This window comes from Myxine glutinosa, chromosome 2 (assembly GCF_964187855.1).
Source record: "Myxine glutinosa chromosome 2, kmMyxGlut1.1, whole genome shotgun sequence".
NCBI classification, from domain to species: domain Eukaryota; kingdom Metazoa; phylum Chordata; class Myxini; order Myxiniformes; family Myxinidae; genus Myxine; species Myxine glutinosa.
In genome coordinates, this window is record NC_136262.1 from 198,344,406 (window position 1) to 198,362,429 (window position 18,024).

Below are 18,024 nucleotides of genomic sequence, written 5' to 3' on the forward strand. Positions count from 1 at the left end.
AGGGTAGAGTTAATAGTAGAGGGAACTACATTGCGTGCCACACTAAAGTAGGTAAAAATTTATCGGGTCGGGACGCCCCGAGGGTAGAGAAGGGTGCAATGTTGCGAATATGGAATTTGACCTCCATATCCGCTTGTAAATATTCCCCTATCTTCTCCGATACTCCCCAACTCTCCCCTTACCCCATTCCCTAGTCCCATTGTCTGTAAACAACACCCATTAGAGCCGATCTTCCCCTTCATTCCCCCATTAAATGTCGTGCCCAGGTCCCCCGCACCACACGTAGACAATTATAGGACATCTTGCTAGTTATTCTTAATCTATGTCAGTTAAGGACTTGTTTCCATTAATTATGACTCTTCGTTGCACCAGAATGTGATTATATAGCACCTGTTAGGAAGTTTAGGACCTCCCCATACCTCTCCGCATCTCTTCCCCATGAAGAAGCGCCAACTACAACAACAACAACAAAAGAGGGGGGCGGCGCGGTGACGGCATGGGGAGTGGGCGTCCTCCTTCCGGCTCGGTTAGCCGCCATTGACCACGCGCTCCACGGGGTTACCACGAAGGGGCTCCCTGTCGGCCCCTCGTCAAGGGCGGAGCCGGTAACCCCCGCACCCAATGAGAAGCCATGGGCCGATGCCATCTGGGGCGGCGCTAACGAGCCGAGGGCGTGTCACTCCCCGCCGGATATACGCGGCCCCGCGCCGGACGTGACGGAGATGCGCCCCGAGCTTGGAAGGACAAGACGCCACCCTCCCGAGCGCTGAGCGACCTCCCCGGCATCTCCACCAAAGTCGCGACCCACGAGCGCTGAGCGACCTCCCCGCATCTGCTGGACACCACCGTACGTGATTCTGTCCCTGAGCCAGGTGCACCTGAGCCATCGACTGCCGCTTTCCTTGCCATCAAATCCCGTGTGAGTCAGCGTTGTCCCGTTTATCTGTGGTCTGTCTAGGGTTAATATAAGAGTGTGTCTAAGTGCCTGTCTTCCTATGCTGTCCCTCTTGTAGTTGTAATCTAACCTTTTTCCGTACGAATATACTTGAGAACTGAACCCCTGGTGTCGTATTGTGTCATTATAATCCAGCCGGGTGTCTTCTTTTTCTTATTGAGCCAGCATAGCGCGATTAGTCAACCCCGGGTGCAATCGGGGTAACTTGTACGGATACGGCGGCCATCCCGCTCGGCCCACCATACCATCAAAGTCGTATCTGTAACAATATATATAAAGGAGGAGTGTCTGTGTGTGTGTGTGAGTGTGTGTGTGTGTGTGTGTCTGTCTGGATGTCCGCTTATAACTCAAGAACTACACATCGGAGAAAAGTTTTAGACACAGATTCGGAATCAGCATAAAATCCTGGTGGTTATAGGCTACGTTTTATTTTAATATCAATGGTTTAAAAAAACCGCGCCAGCTGCGATTCCATGGTGTAGTTTGTGGCGGCGCGATTGCCCCTTTCCGATCCCGCGGTTGCGCGTACGTACAGTATACTGTACGTACATATTTATATATTTTCAATGTGCTTTTTATTGTATTTAAAATTGTTTTTTAGCTTCTTTTATTGTTAATTTATGAACTATTGTATTTATTTTAAATATATTTTTAAGGAAAACAAATGTTTTCACGTCCGTAGGAGTGACGTAAAGTCGCACAGAATGACAAAATGCGCGCCATTTTTTCGCGCCAAGAACGAATAAACGGTAGTTGAGATTTTATTCGAATTCGAATTCCATTAAATTTCAACTGTTGGAAACAATAATTATTTCAACTGTTGGAAATTGAAATAATTATTGTTTCCAACAGTTGAAATTTAATGGAATTCGAATTCGAATAAAATCTCAACTAAAAAAAAAAACGTCGCGTTTTAAAATTATGACGTCATCAGCGTATTTCGGAACGTTAATTTTTCAACTTCATATTCGGAATCAGTACGTCCCAGAGCAACTACAGCACACCTTAAATGTTTAAAAACCCTTCGGGTTTTAAAATTATGACGTCATCAGCGTATTTCGTAACGTTAATTTTTCAACTTTGCCGACAATAACTTCCGGGTTCGGAATGCGGGACCAATGCCATTTGACAGAGAATAAAAAATAAATGCGACATTCAATTGACGACAATGACTTCCGACTTGACTCCCCCTTCCCCCTCCCCTCCCCTCCCCCCTCCCCCTCCCCTCCCCTCCCCTCCCCCCTCCACCCTAACCTCTCCCCTTCTCCCCTCCCCCCTTTCTCCCTCCCCCCTTCCCCTCCCCCACCCCTCCCCCTCCACTCCCCCTCCCCTCCCCCCTCCCCCTCCCCTCTCCCCTCCCCCTCCCTTCCCCCTCCCCCCTCCCCCTCCCTTACCCCCTCCCCCCTCCCCCTCCCCCCTCCCCCCTCCCTTACCCCCTCCCTTACCCCCTCCCCCTCCCTTACCCCCTCCCCCTCCCTTACCCCCCCTCCCCCTCCCTTCCCCCCCCTCCCCCTCCCTTCCCCCTCCCCCTCATTTCCCCCTCCCCCACCCCTCCCTTCCCCCCTCCCCCTCCTTTCCCCCTCCCCCACCCCTCCCTTCCCCCTCCCCCACCCCTCCCTTCCCCCTCCCCCATCCCCCTCCCTTCCCCCCTCCCTTCCCTCTCCCCCACCCCTCCCCTCCCCCACCCCCTCCCCTCCCCCTCCCCTCCCCCTCCCCTCCCCCCTACCCCTCCCCCATGGCCCTCCCTTTCCCCCCTGCCCCGTCCCCTCCCTCCTCCCCCTCCCCCCTCCCCTTCTCCCCTCCCCCCTCCCCTCCCCCCTCCCCCCTCCCCCTCACCTCTCCCCCTGCCCCTCCCCCCTCCCCATTCCCCCCTACCCCCTCCCCCTCCCCCCTACCCCTTCCCCTCCCCCCTACCCCTTCCCCTCCCTTCCCCCCATGCCCCTCCCTTTCCCCCCTATCCCCTCCCCCTCCACCCTACCCCCCCCTTCTCCCCTCCCCCCTACCCCCCCCCCCCCTTCTCCCCTCCCCCCTCCCCTCCCCCTTACCCCTCCCCCTCCCATCACTCCCCCTCCCCCTCCCCCCTCTTCTCCCCTCCCCCCTCTTCTCCCCTCCCCCCCTCTTCTCCCTCTCCCCCTCTTCTCCCCTCCCCACCCTCTCCTCCCCTCCCCACCCTCTCCTCCCCTCCCCCCTCCCCGCTCTTCCCCCGTCCGGCAATGCCGGGTACTTCCCATGGCCAGCTGTACGTGGGCTGCTCGAGGGTTGGAAAACCAAGCAATCTTTATGTCTTGGCACCAAGTAAGAAAACCAGAAATGTTGTATACCAAGAGGTTTTGAGAAATTGAAAATTGACAAAACGTCATGTAGGAAATGTACTGTGATATTGCTCTAAAATATACATGTTCTTTTCATCATATATTTGTATTATTCTTATTCAACCCGGGCGAAGCCGGGTACCTCAGCTAGTATATATATATATAACGTGAGTTGTCTGTGTGTGTGTCCGCGTTTTATTCAGAGATGGCAGAACGGATCTTCATCAAACTTTCAGAGGTTCCTCAGTGAGTGCCTGGGAGTGTTTTAGGCAAAAATAAATAATATGAAAAAATAAAAGTTCGTTTTTTTGCAGTTAAAAAAAAATAAAATCGCTCGATAGTGCCGAAGCCTTTTTAAATGAATGACAGTTATATACAAGTGCACATTCGCATAAATAAATACAAAACAATTACCAGACATTTGAATACAAATAAATCAAACAATTTCGGAAGTGTACGAATTTGGTAGTATGGCTTCTTCTTCTTCCTGATTGGTATCACACAACTCAGAAACGTCAGCCACATTCACTCAGAAACGTGAGCCACTCCCCTTCCTCTCCTGCCTCCCCCCTCCCCTCCCCTTCTCTCCCCACCCTTCCCCCCTCCTTCCCCCCTCCCTTCTCCACCCCTTCCCTCCCCATCCCCCTCCCCTCGCCTTCCCTTCCCCTCCCGTTTCCCCCTCCCCTCCCCTTTAAGATATAAATTCTCTGTAAAAGAGCTTCCACTTCTGACTGCTCCCCTTCCCCCTATCCCCAACCTTCCCCCCTTCTTCCCCCTTCCCTTCCCCCCCTCCGCTCCCCTCACCCTCCCCTTCCCCCTCCCCTTTAAGATATAAATTCTCCATAAAAGAGCTTGCACTTCTGACTGCTCCCCTTCCCCACTCCCCTTCCCTCCCCTCCTCCCCCTCTCCTCCCCTCCGATCCTCTCCCCTCCCCCGCCCGGCAACGCCGGGTACTTCTGCTAGTACTGTATAATCCTGGAACATTCCATCCCATCTGGCTGGATATATAAACCCCATTGCAGAGTTGATGCAATCTGTCACGTGACATTACAACACTGCGATGAAATAAGAAAACCCATTCAATGTTTCTGGCAGTTATGGAATTATACAAATTTAACAAATTTAATGTACAAAAAACGAAGAGTACTACTACTGTGATGGCCCCAATGAATCCAACCTTGTTGTGCTGTCGGCCACATGGGCTTGTCTCTCCACACCCCTCTATCCCAAGCATCCTCCCTGTGGCCCGACTCCTCTCCACCACATCCTTCCACCTCAATATTTATCTGCCACTTCTCTTCCTACCTTCTGTTTCAATATCAAAGACTTCCCTGAGCACATCCTCACTCTCCCTGCTGAGCACTAGCCCGAAACAACACAAACGTGCCTCTTTGCTGATGTGGATTACTCCTGCCCACATCCAGATATCCTCATTGCTTTTGCTCCGAGAGATACTTGTCAATTCGTATTCATCTTTAACTTCTCCACCGAAGGTGGATGGAGGTCACGTTTTCACCCCTGTCTGTGTTTGTTTGTCTATGAGCAGGACATCTCACGATTCGGACGAAACATGGTGCACAAGGAAGAATCGATTTGATTTAGGTGAAGATCTGAATTCGGATCCAGATACAAGAATTTTTAAACGATTCTTCACCAATGAGAGAGAGGAATAAAAACGATATAGTAAAGTATGGTATTTCAAAACGTTGTGGACGAGTTATGATGACAAACCTCGGTGGATGAGTTGGTTAGGTGACAATAAAAATACTATTAGATTTTGGTTCAGTTGTGGATCCAGATCCGGCCCATCAGTGGGATACCAAATGTAAACCGTTCAACCTGGTGGAGGTGTGCGCTCTACCGAGTGTCCTCCTAGTTTGGCCGGGTCATGTATAACCCAGAAACACTCCATCTCCATCTCTCAGCTGAAATTCCAGGTTCATATCAGCAACTCTGGCCACGAGCTTTGTCTTCAGCAGATTCGGTGCAGAAAAACATCTCTCATCACAAGAAAGTTGGAGCAAACATCGATAGCAAACTGACACCAATGTCTGTTCGTTGCAGGATAATCAGGATGCGAAAAGATTTTCCAGCATGCCAATTCCGTTCGCTTCGCAGAGAACAGAGCAAGAACAACTTTCTGGTGCAGCTTTCACAGAGATAAGTTCCATCTTAAAAATGGTTGCGATCAATCTCCAAAAGGTTACCAAATACGATGTCCTTGGAATATCAAAAGCTACTTTCGTATTTCCAAAACGGTGAACAGGGTGGCAAGTTTCCTTTTCAAATTCACACTTCACAATGCTTACATACTAGTGTCATTACGACTAGTGTCATTAGTCATTTATAAAAACTCCATCTTTAATCACATCTGGAGCAGAAAGTGGAGTGAAACAAGTGAAGTCAGCATCACTTCAAAGCTGGCAAAAAAAACTCCAACTGAGCACATCCTCACTCCAACTCCTCACTCCAACTGAGCACATCCTGACTCCAACTGACCACATCCTCACTCCAACTGAGCACATCCTCACTCCAACTGAGCACATCCTGACTCCAACTGACCACATCCTCCAACTCCTCACTCCAACTGAGCACATCCTCACTCCAACTGAGCACATCCTCACTCCAACTCCTCACTCCAACTGAGCACATCCTCACTCCAACTGAGCACATCCTCACTCCAACTCCTCTCTCCAACTGAGCACATCCTCACTCCAACTCCTTACTCCAACTGAGCACATCCTCACTCCAACTCCTCTCTCCAACTGAGCACATCCTCACTCCAACTCCTCTCTCCAACTGAGCACATCCTCACTCCAACTCCTTACTCCAACTGAGCACATCCTCACTCCAACTCCTCTCTCCAACTGAGCACATCCTCACTCCAACTCCTCTCTCCAACTGAGCACATCCTCAATCCAGCTCCTCACTCCAACTGAGCACATCCTCACTCCAACTCCTCACTCCAACTGAGCACATCCTCACTCCAACTCCTCACTCCAACTAAGCACATCCTCACTCCAACTCCTCACTCCAACTGAGCACATCCTCACTCCAACCCCTCACTCCAAATGAGCACATCCTCACTCCAACTGAGCACATCCTCACTCCAACTGAGCACAACCTCACTCCAACTCCTCTCTCCAACTGAGCACATCCTCAATCCAACTCCTCACTCCAACTGAGCACATCCTCACTCCAACTCCTCACTCCAACGGAGCACATCCTCACTCCAACTCCTCACTCCAACTGAGCACATCCTCACTCCAAATGAGCACATCCTCACTCCAACTCCTCACTTCAACTGAGCACAGCCTCACTCCAACTGAGTACAACCTCACTCCAACTCCTCACTCCAACTGAGCACATCCTCACTCCAACTCCTCACTCCAACTGAGCACATTTAATACATTCGTTCAACTCTCTCCAAAATGGATGAAATCGAAAGATTCTCCCTGCTTTACAGGGGTTTAGCATACCTGATCGAAGTATGCTAACCCCTGTGGGAAGCAGGGAGAATCTGACATTTCGATCATTAACCCTTTGTCAGCACAATATAATAATCCGTCCTATCGCAAGAATGGTGGAGTGGTTTGACTCTGCAGTTGCGATTGCGACGCCCTTTCACACAGCCAACTAACCACACTGTTTTTGATCATTCATGAGAAGTATTGTACAGGCCTTATTATTTTTTTAAAGAATAGAGGACCTGCAGCTACCACAAATTCGACCACACCAAAGGTCCTGGAGCTCACCTGACTGGATGCCAAAAAGTGGAGGCTGGATCAGGGTAAAAATAAGAGCTAGATTTACAATACACATTTTAGGTCAGGTAGTATTGGCATGATGTTCACAGTAGTGCAACTCCATGCTGTCTGTCATGAGCCTTGGTTTTCGAGATATTGCCCCTTTCCGGTATGATGATGTTACTTCCTGGTGTGTCAGAATCAGCCTTATTTGATAATGTGCCTATCCAAGGTGTCTATAATTCATATTTTTCGAGATATTGTTCATTTTCTGCTTTATGTCGCACGTGGCCATATTGTGTTTTGGATCAGCTTATTTTCATCAAATGTTCCCATAGGTAGTCGATCATAAATTTAAAGTTTTGCATTGCTTGGTTAAGCAGTTTCAGAGAAGATTATTTTTTACGGCATAGCCCATAGGGCAAAGCAGTCTCGAACAGTGTTTGCCCATCTGTGTCGACAGCTCACACACATGGTTATGTATGTCTCCTCAAACATATACCAATCAGAGCTGAGGATCTGGTCACATGACAGGGTGATGTGATTACGTCTGATGTCATTACGGCGGTATGGCGGCTGACTCTCCACACTCCGCCATTTTGATTTATATGCTGTTCAGGCCGAACATATTGTCGAACCTGTCATATATCACAATCGCCATTCTCTACCTTTACGTTTTTCATTCAGTGTGAAACACAAACAAACCGATTGTTAAAATCATCATCAAATATCGAAAGCATCGGCGTTACGTCTCGTATGTACCCAACCCTTATGGGGTACAATCTAGATTACAGTAGATCTTCGCTCAGTTCTGCAAGTAAAACTTACCTCACGGATGTGGAGATTCCCCCAAATTTCTTTGTTTAATGTTATAAACAGCATTAGCGACTGTTTAAAAAGCTAATCATGTGTGTTTGTGGTTTATGATATTTTACAAGCCCGGCTACGCCGCTGTTAGACTTTTGGTCTTGTTTTCTTCCAAAGGTTTTCTTATTATCCAATATGCCTGCCATACCATGTGACTAATGACATAATTGTTAACAAACTATATTTTGCTTGGGTAGTTGATTCCAAATTAAAAGTTTCGCACTGATCAGTAAAAAGGTTTCACAAAAGAAGATTGTTAAAGGTTTTCCTCCAATCCAAAATCGCAGCCAAACCAGATCGAAATTCAATACTTTTGGGACCTACAAAGCTTACGTTGGCTTACTCATACGGGTAAGGGAGGATAAGCCATGAACAAATTTAAGTTTTACCACACCAAAGATCATCTTAGCCCTTTGGTCACAATCCCATCATCAGTTTCGGAGATGAAGTTGCAAGTGTTTATGGACAGACGGAGGGACGACACACCATCCCATAAGCTCACCTGAGCTATGTTCCAGGTGTGCTAATAAGGAAAGAAACATCTCACAGAGACATATACTTTCATCTGCACTTCGAGGTTTGATGGTTGGTTGGGCGACCCATCATGGCTGACCACATCAGGGATTCTGCGTTACAAGGAATAACAAGAAAATTTTATGCTGGAGGAGGCCGTTTGGCCCATCATGCTTGCGTTACATCAACACCAGATAAATCCATCACGGAAAGGACTTAATTTCATTGGGGAGATGAGAAAAGTGTGGAGGCTCAGAAACGCCAGGGAGGCCAGGGTGCTAAAAAAAGGTCGTTTTATTATTAATATTATTATTTCATATCCTCCACTTTATCCACCACATTTCACTCCCCGATGTTTATGGTGATTTATCACACGTTGAATATTTTTGGTAGGCATTCGATTTAAATTGGTTATCAATCTGGGGAGGCCAATTATGGTCAGATCTTCAACATTTCTCATGTATAAATCACTGCTGTGCTTTGTTGAAGTGAAATCCTCCTGTTTAATATCACGAATCATGGCCTTGCTAAGCACTGGAACGTTCCTAAGTTAAATAAAACAATCCGTGATCCCATCTCCCCGCTGCTGTTAGAGCAGGCCTCACAAAATGTCATTTTGCCACCGAATCATCCGGTATTCAAATATCTCATTCACGCTCATGGGAGTTCTCTTCTACACCAACCGCTGATGATGTCATGCGTGGACGATCACTGAGTGCTTATGAATACGCATAAATAAACTGACAATCACTTTACCCTATTTATATATACTAGGGCGTGCCCGTACGTGGGTGCAAAAAAACATGCGTGCAAACAACAACAACAAAAAAAAACTTTGAAACCACGTGGCAGTAACGACCACAGAACCCCCCCCTCTATTTACATGAAATGGTTTGGTCCATTCGCAAAGCCAAAGCGAACGGCTTGCGAGTACGGTAGAACCCCCCCCTCTATTTACATGAAATGGTTTGGTCCATTCACAAAGCCAAAGCGAACGGCTTGCGAGTACGGTGACCATACCTTGGGAACCACTTGTCCGATTAATTTCAAACCTTGAAAAGGCACATCCTCGGGTCCCCAGCAATATACCTGGCAAGTTTCAAGTATATCGGACCCGTGGTTGTCGAGAAACAGCGGTCACAGACAAACACACACACACACACACACACACACACACACACAGACACACACACATACACACAGAGATTACTGGAATTATAGATAGATAGATATATATATATATATGTGTGTGTGTGTGTGTGTGTGTGTGTGTGTGTGTGTGTGTGTGTGTGTGTGTGTGTGTGTGTGTGTTGCAAGAGTGGGTGTGGTTTGCCATGAATGTGTTTTTGTTTGAGTGGTGCATGTTGTAAGGGTGGTGGTCGGTTTTTTATTTTTTGGGGGGTTTGTGAGTGAGTGGATGAGGGGCTGCTGATTCTGGGAGTGGAGGTGGTTTTGTTGTAGTCTGTGTTCTCACTAGCTGGGGGTGGGGGTATGTACGCATCCGTGTAGATTCTGCATGTGGAGGCGTATGTGCCCCTGCTGGCCCACCTTGGCTGACCGTATCGAGGTTGAAGGGCCGAAACGGGATGATTCTGAGGACCTTGACTGAGGACCCGGTCAGTGAGGCACACTTGTGACCAGGTGTGTTTTGAAATTATATATATATATATATATATATATCTCGACCTCTAACGTTAGTTTTGAAAACTACGTGACTATATGATATAACAGACCCTTAACTTCATTGTAGTAATCTCAAAACGGTTCATAAATCATAAATCTTGGAAAGGAAAGGGCCTTTTTGCATCAATACCCACACATTCGTAACCTCGATACTATTAGAAAACTGGAAAATAATTTGGTGGATGGTGAATTCTTTTTTTTTTTTTTACATTTCCTTTTGTCATTTTCTCATCGACAGCTCAACTTTTAAACAATTGCAACCACAAAGATTTCATCAACAAGCATTCTGAGTATTGCGCTGCAATACATGTCCCCTACCGGCAGTCTGTCGTCCGGAAAACTGTTGGGGAAATTACAAAAGTTCAAAGTGCCATAACTTTATCAAAAATGATCGAAACGTCGTGAAGTTCGAACTTGATCTGTAACTTATCATGTGGAAACCTTGTACCAAGTTTGAAATCATTAGCATTAAGAGTTTAGAAAAAAAGTCCGGAAACTGTTCCTTGCGTGACGGACTGACAGACGGACAGACTGTCAGACGGAGGGACGGAGTGCAAACCTATAGTCCCCTCCGGTGTACAGTACACCGGTAGGGGACTAATAACCAGCAGCGGTCAAGTACCCACTAAAGGGTATGTGTAAAGTTGAAGACAATTCCAAACATGACCCCATTGCAACCCACAGTTGAGAATCCTGTGCTTGGACGACATCAAAAACCATAACTACCGATCTCATTTGCAAAATATTTTCCTTGTCATCTGGAATCAAACACTACCCATTGGAGAAGCAACCTGCCCAGGAAAAATGGAAACGTTCTCAACTCATCAAGAGTGAGGGTGTTGATTTAACAAGAAGTTGACAATGCAAGTGAAGTTGCCCAGTGTTCTATTTAGTAAGTATTTTTCAGACACATTTAATATTGCACTTTCATAGGGAATGTTAGAACAGATCAAATGAGGAATGCTTTCGGAATGAATGGGTGATCTTGCAATACCAGATAATTACAAATATCTCAGTGAACATGCATAATGTGAAATTGCCATGCTATGTTGAGGGAGCAAACCATTTCCAAATCACGCACATGGTTCCCGACAAGCGATTTTAATTGCTAACCAAACCAGGCTACAGCTCGCATATGAACACCAATTTGTCTTGGTGGCATCACCTGCAGCAGAAAATGCTGTCAACAATTTGCTCCTCGACTTCAAATATTTAACGCGTAGAATGACTCACATGTATGTATGACGAGCCTTTGGGCTCAACATAAAAAATAAACTATAAATAAAATTAAAAATTTTTGCATGACATTCAATCGACATTCAACCCTGGTGTTGGGCTTGCGGCTAGGGTGCCGGCTTAGGATCCAAGGATCCTGGGTTCGAATCCCGGTCGATCGCTGAATTAACGCCAGGGGGGGTTGACTCAGCCTGTCATCCTTCCGAGGTCGGCTAATTGAGTACCAGTTCACTGGTAATTCCCTGTTTGTCGTTAAAGGCGGCAAAACGGGTTGGCGTCAGGAAGGGCATCCGGCCGTAAAACATTGCTTCAAAAAGGGGACCGAAAAACAACAACAACCACGGTTCCCGAAAAAGGCCAACCCCCGCTTTGCGGGGAAAAATGGCCTCTAAAGGTGGTTATATTCAATCGGATCCACCTCGCAGCTGAAACAAAAGACAACATTTGAATGTTCTTGGTTTACCTTCACCACAGCATTATTTTATCTTATTATAGTGACACAAAATGAAACTGACAGGTACAATTGTCTGGGATGTGAAGAAGTATTGATATAAAAGTAAACAAAGAATGTTTACACACAAAACGATGTCCAAAATTGTCCGTTGGTCGTTTTCAGCAAAGAGCTTGCTCGAGTCAGGATAGCGAAGGGGAGTGGGCCTTGCTTCCCGAAGCACTCCACGTCCGAGGCCTCTGCCTAATGGCAAACGAGGAATTCTGTGGTGAAGAAAGCGAAGAGGCCTCTGCAATCTGCTCGGCCTCCGGCCTCAATGCAGGGTCGTGGCAAAGCAGTTCCTTTACGAGAATATACTGCACACAACACAGTACAAACACCTGTACGGGTCACCTACGGTCACAGGATATGTCTGCATCGTATAACGTAGGCTGAGGAAACGCTCACCTCATCGTGGTTGCTGGCGACAAAGTGTGCAGGAAATATGTGTTTCCTGGCACCTGAGAGAGTCTGGAAGGGAAACAAATAATATGATAAAATTGCAACGAGTCTAGACATGCTGCAAAAATGATTAGACAAAGAATGGAACTCTTCATCATCATGTAGATCACGTCGTCACCTGAATCCTCTCCATCTGCGTGCTGAATGGACACATCAGTTCAAAGAGGATCAGGCCCATCGAGTAGATATCTACTTTGTGTGAATACACCTTGCCAGCAAGCTGGAAAGCAAGACGTTGAAGTCAAAATCAAAATGGCCGACGGTCATACGAAACCATGCAATACGAGTCTCTCGGCTCACAAAAATAAAAGTCCATCTGGTACACCTGACTACCTTTGCATGATAGTCAAAGTACGGTACAGCATTGAATTTCTCAAATTTTTGATTTCCTGTATAAATTCTTATAAAATGCAATGCTTCATCAAATCAAATTCAAGGGACTTCCCAAACATGAACATGGTTGGAGCTGAAAATGTTGAGTACATATTATGTAGACTAATGATTTCAATAAGCAAAATACTTTTTCCTCTTTTAACCTCTGCTGTGAGTTTTTGAAATTCAGAGCAAAAATAAAATAGAGTTCATAGAACACGATACTCCATGCAGTGTTAAGGTCTATACAGTGGTTGAAGACTTGGGGATGGGTAGAGGGGGGCAGGGGGCGGTTAAGTGCTTGGGGTTGGATTGGGAGAGGGGGTCACAATGACAGAGGACTTGAAGTCACATTTTACATGATGTGGAATTTCCAATTGGCCCTGCTGGTATAATATAATATAACAAATATAACATGAGGCTTTTTGATAGGCAACTTATGCCAGACTCTGCCCTACACCCCTGACGCTCCCGTCCTATCACACACCTGTTCGGGGCTCATATATAGAGTGGTGCCGACTCTGCCTGTGTGGGAAGCTTCCGCAGGTGCAGAAGAAAGGGAGGTATCGCTCTCATCTTCCTCATGATCCATTGCAGTGACCAAACCAAAATCCCCTATTTTCACAACCCCGTCCAGTGAGAAAAATATGTTGGAAGGCTGCAAGAAAATGCCACAGAGGTCATCAATCCATTTACAGTTTGAATCCACCGTTTAGACCCTTTTATCGTTTACGATTATTATTATTGTATTCTGATTCTGATGTACCATGCATGCTCTGTTACAGAGCCGCACTGCTGCTGAAGCAGTTTCTTGGCATCGATTGTGGTGGGTGGTTTTCCATTGCCTTCCCAGCAGTTGTCAAGGCAGGAATGTGGAATTTGTTCAGGGTGCCGCCTATAGCTCGCCTACACTTCACGGAGGACACTGTGGGATCTTTAGTGTCCACCAACTAATGCCGGCAGACAGGGCACCAAGTTTAACATCTATTCAAGGGAAGGCACACACGCTGATGAATCATCCTGCCTGTGAAACACCGGGATGACAGTTTACAGCTGGGCCAAGATTCAAACTGAGACTAGACAGCTTAGAGGTGAGTGTGCGTACCTCTAGGCCATCCTGTCAGTTCACGGTTGTATTCCTGTCGTGCTCAACACGATCCATCGTCGCCCAAAAGCCTGTTATTAATTGTATTAATTGTTTTCTTACTAATGTTTGCTTTTTTGCAGCAGTTCAGCTTCATTGATACACGGGCAGTTTTCTCCTCCACATGCGGCCATTTGCATGCGATGGAAATGTGATGGCGTGGCCGTTAACCTGGCCCATCAGCATCACTAGACCCGGTGTGTGTGTCATTGGTCGTTATCTCCACATTCTGGTTTCAGAAAGTCGAACGGAATCCTCCCAGGGATCGAAATATCCACCTCCGTTTTGGTAAGGGATCTCGATTCATGGACCAAGCTGTGGAGTTTTTGTTCTTCTGAAAGTTTTGTTCCGAGGGATCTTTTCAGGATCGTCACTGAGCGATGGATCCATTTTATCAATTGTAGCTGATATTAATTGTATTAATCTCGAAGAAGGGACCTTTAATGTCCAACTAATGATCACCTCAAGGCCTTCAATTTCCAACTATAGTTTAGTTGCAATAACATTCCCAGGGTTGGTTTTTAAGATCTCCGTAAGGTTCTCCTTTATCATTCCTGGTGCTCCATTCATCACCTGCAGCTTCCACGATCTTTTCACTTCATTTTTGAGGTCTTGATATTTGGTCATTTTCTTGATTTCTGCATTGTTTTGCCCAAAATCGCTGGGTACTGATATCTCAATTATTAGCAATCACTTCTCCCTACCTCATCTCTCCCACCCTTCCCGCCCCCCTCCCCACCTTCATCTCCCCCGCGAATGACCTCTTGCTGACACCATGACACTAATAATCAAGATGATTCGGGTGGATTCATAAAAAATAATTAATCTAAAAGTACAGTAAGTGTATACATTCAAAATTTTCAGGTCAATACCTTCAAATCCCGATGCATGAGACCAGATGTGTGCAAAAAGTGAACAGTGCCGACAATCTGTCTGAATATGGCAAGGCACTCAGACCTTGGCCTGTCTGCGAGCTGTGTGCGGCTGTTCAACCAATCCTTGAGGTTCTCCTTTTGGCAAAGCTGCATCTGTATGTAGAGGTAGTGGCAGGGCTGCTTACTGCTTGGGGATGGCACATCTGTCCTTTGATCCGCAGAATACGAGAGTGAGCTGAACAGACATTCAGAGGCCTCGGTGGATGGTACTGCATCGCTCTCGGCTGGCAGGAGGGAGGAACAGTTCGGGCTCGTAGAAGAACAATTCCTGAAATAAAAGACAGCCATAAAACACGATTTAATACACGTAGTTGCACTCAATCAGGCTCAGGGTGGAACTTGTGTGCCAACCAGCAGATATATATGTATATATATATATATATATATATATATATATATATATATATATATATATATATACAGTGCATTCAGAAAGTATTCAGACCCCTTCACTTTTTTCACATTTTGTTATGTTGCAGCCTTATGCTGAAATCGTTTGAATTCATTTTTTCCCTCATCAATCTACACTCAATACCCCATACTGACAAAGAGAAAACAGGATTTTAGAAAGTTCCGCAAATTTATTAAAAAGAAAAAACTGAAAGATCATATTGACATAAGTACTCTGACTCTCTTGAAAATCCTCTCTATCTCTTTGCTGATGACTCCACTCTCTGCCGCTCCATTCCTCATCCCTCAGATCGGCAGTCTGCAGCCTCCTCACTCTCTGCAGACCTGGACAAAATCACAGACTGGGCAAACAAGTGGAACATGTCTTTCAATCCTGACAAATCTCACACTCTTACTATGTCTCTCCGAAAAGACCGACTGGACAACCCTCCCATCCACTTTCTGAATAATCCTCTCCAAGAAGTTCTGTCACTCAAGCTTTTGAGTCTCACTATCTGCCATGATCTTTCCTGGGAAAACCACATTTCCAAGCTGGCCTCCAAAGCCAGTCGCCGACTGGGCATCCTCCGCCGTGCGAAGTCCTTCCTTGGCACACCTGAGCTCCGCACCACATACAAGGCTTTCATCCGCAGCTCAATGGAGTACTGCTCTCCCCTCTGGGCTGGTGCACCTGCCTCACACCTAGCTCGTCTTCACGCTGTTGAAACCAAAGCTTTCAGAATCATTGGAATCTCTTGCGATGAAGCTAACTCCGAGGGCCTTTCACTCACTCACCGCAGGCAGGTTGGTGGTCTTTCTTTCTTCAACCGACTCCTCTCCGGCCTTGCTCCCCCAGCTCTCTCTGTGCTATGTCCCCCAAATATTCTTACAGTTCGCAGAAGATCTGCCTGCAAACCTCTTATGGTTAAACTGCCAAAATCTAGGTTCTCTGTTCACCTTCACTCTTTCATTTCCATTTTCTCCCGCCTCTGGAACAAACTCCCCCACTCCCTTCAATCCCACTCCTCCCTCCAGGTCTTTCAAACAGCTGTTCACCACCATCTCTTATCTTCCCCCATCCAAAACCTTGATCTTTTCTACCCCCGCTAATTCACCCCAGATGCACTTTTTTGAAATTCCAACTTCTTTCCTGGAAGTCCTTGCAGTGTCCATATGTTTTATACCTCTCCCACCTCCCCCCAAGCCCTCTCCCTCCCACAGTTCTCTCAATGTCCCTGCTCTCAAATGTTGTGTTTTTGTCCTTCCCCCTCTCTCCCCATCTTGTCTACCTCTCCCTTATTTTGTGTTTTATGTGTCGGTTTGAGTTCTTGTGCGATTAATGTTAGCTCTTTCACGAGCCTCGATCTTGTATACAAAAAAACAAACAAAAAAAATTCCAAAACCTTGATCTTTTCTACCCCCGTTAAATCACCCCAGATCCACTTTTCTGAAATACCGACTTCTTTCCTGGATGTGTCCATGTGTTTTTTTACCTTTCCCACCCCCCGATCCCCCTTTCCACGCCACCCCTCCCCCCAAGCCCTCACCCTCCCACATATCTCCCGATGTCCCTGCTCTCAAATGTTGTACTTGTGTGCTTTCCCCTCTCTCCCCAACTTGTCTCCCGCTCCCTTTATTATGTCTTATTTGTCAGTTGTTTTTTTTGTCATTAATGTTAGCTCTTACACGAGCCTCGATCTTGTATACAAAAAAAAAAAAAAAAATTGCAGTATGTAGAAGACCATCAACACAACTTAATACATAGTATCCCGTCCCTTTCTTTTCGTTTGCAACATGGGGATTGCGGGTTGCACGATTAGCTGGGAGCACGGCTGTTATGCTTGTGCAGTGCATCCCCATAGGTTTGGGAAGGAATTTGGAATTTGTTCATGGTGCCGGCAATAGCTTGCCAACTCTTCACGAATGAAAACGTGGGATCTTCAATATCCACCAAAAAATGCTGGCAGATGGGGGACACCCACCTAATGCTTCAGTCACATTTGGCTCGGCGGCCGTAGGGTCTAAAAAATCTACGGCCACTAGCAATTATAGGGCGGCCGCAGTATTTCCACGGTCACACAATGTAGCAGTCACATATGTTTTTATTTATCGGGTAGCCGCACGGGGTATTTAGAAATTGTGGAGACCGAAAACGTGGGGGTGCCGTACGGTCTTTGATTTGATGTCGCACGGTGACCTTGGGGCGTCCCTGCGGCGGCCATAGAATTTTCAAGGCAGACGCAAGGTAGCCTCAAGGTGTCCGCAAGGCGACCGCAGGGGGGCCCTAAGGCGAACGTGCGGCTAGACGGACGGTAACGAGTGGGTATATATACCAGTTCTTTTTCATATGTATATCGTCGTCATGGCTACGGCTTGTCGAATTGCTACGGCCACCCTAGAAATGAAAAAAGTTATAACTCCGCGCTATAATTCCACGGCGACCCCTACGGCCTGTAAAAGATAGCCATATGCCCTAGGGCCACCCTGCGGCCACCTCAGAAACTCTGCGGCTGCCGCACGTTTCTGTCAATTTAGGGGGGGTACGGCCGCCGTATCCTAGCCGTAGAGCAAATGTGACTGAGGAGTTAACGTCCCACCGAGGGACAGCACACATATAAATGCCTCACTGTGCCTGTGAAACACCAGCATTTCAGTTTATAGCTGGGTTGAGAATCAAACCCAACTATGACAGCCCAGAGACAAATGTGCTTACCTCTCGGGCCTAGGCCATCTGGACAGCCCACTTAGTGTGACGTGAAAAACATTGAAATAAGACACAATGTCCATAATATCACTTTACACAGCATTTGAACCTGGTATCACTGCATGACAAGTGTGGTGATCCGCACAAGCTTATGGTGACACCACATAATCAGGACCAATACCAAAACGTTCTGTTTCAAACCGGCTCAACAAAT

General features: G+C 46.7%; 2 protein-coding genes across 4 annotated transcripts in view; one reads left to right on the top strand and one right to left on the bottom strand.

Moving 5' to 3' along the window:
- Positions 1-18,024, top strand: part of ST3GAL5 (ST3 beta-galactoside alpha-2,3-sialyltransferase 5) — a 1,112,943-nt gene that overhangs the window by 914,445 nt on the left and 180,474 nt on the right. The gene's annotated exons all lie outside the window — the stretch shown is intronic.
- EIF2AK3 (eukaryotic translation initiation factor 2 alpha kinase 3) overlaps positions 10,946-18,024 on the bottom strand; it is an 82,405-nt gene continuing 75,326 nt past the window's right edge. For all 3 annotated transcript variants that reach the window (XM_068106491.2, XM_068106489.2, XM_068106492.2), the window contains 5 exons: positions 14,654-14,984; positions 13,125-13,295; positions 12,384-12,485; positions 12,212-12,274; positions 10,946-12,120 (listed from right to left, as the gene is read on the bottom strand). In XM_068106491.2, coding sequence (XP_067962592.2) covers positions 11,947-12,120; positions 12,212-12,274; positions 12,384-12,485; positions 13,125-13,295; positions 14,654-14,984 — 841 coding nt within the window. In that variant the 3' untranslated portion in view covers positions 10,946-11,946. The remainder of the gene's footprint in view (positions 12,121-12,211; positions 12,275-12,383; positions 12,486-13,124; positions 13,296-14,653; positions 14,985-18,024) is intronic.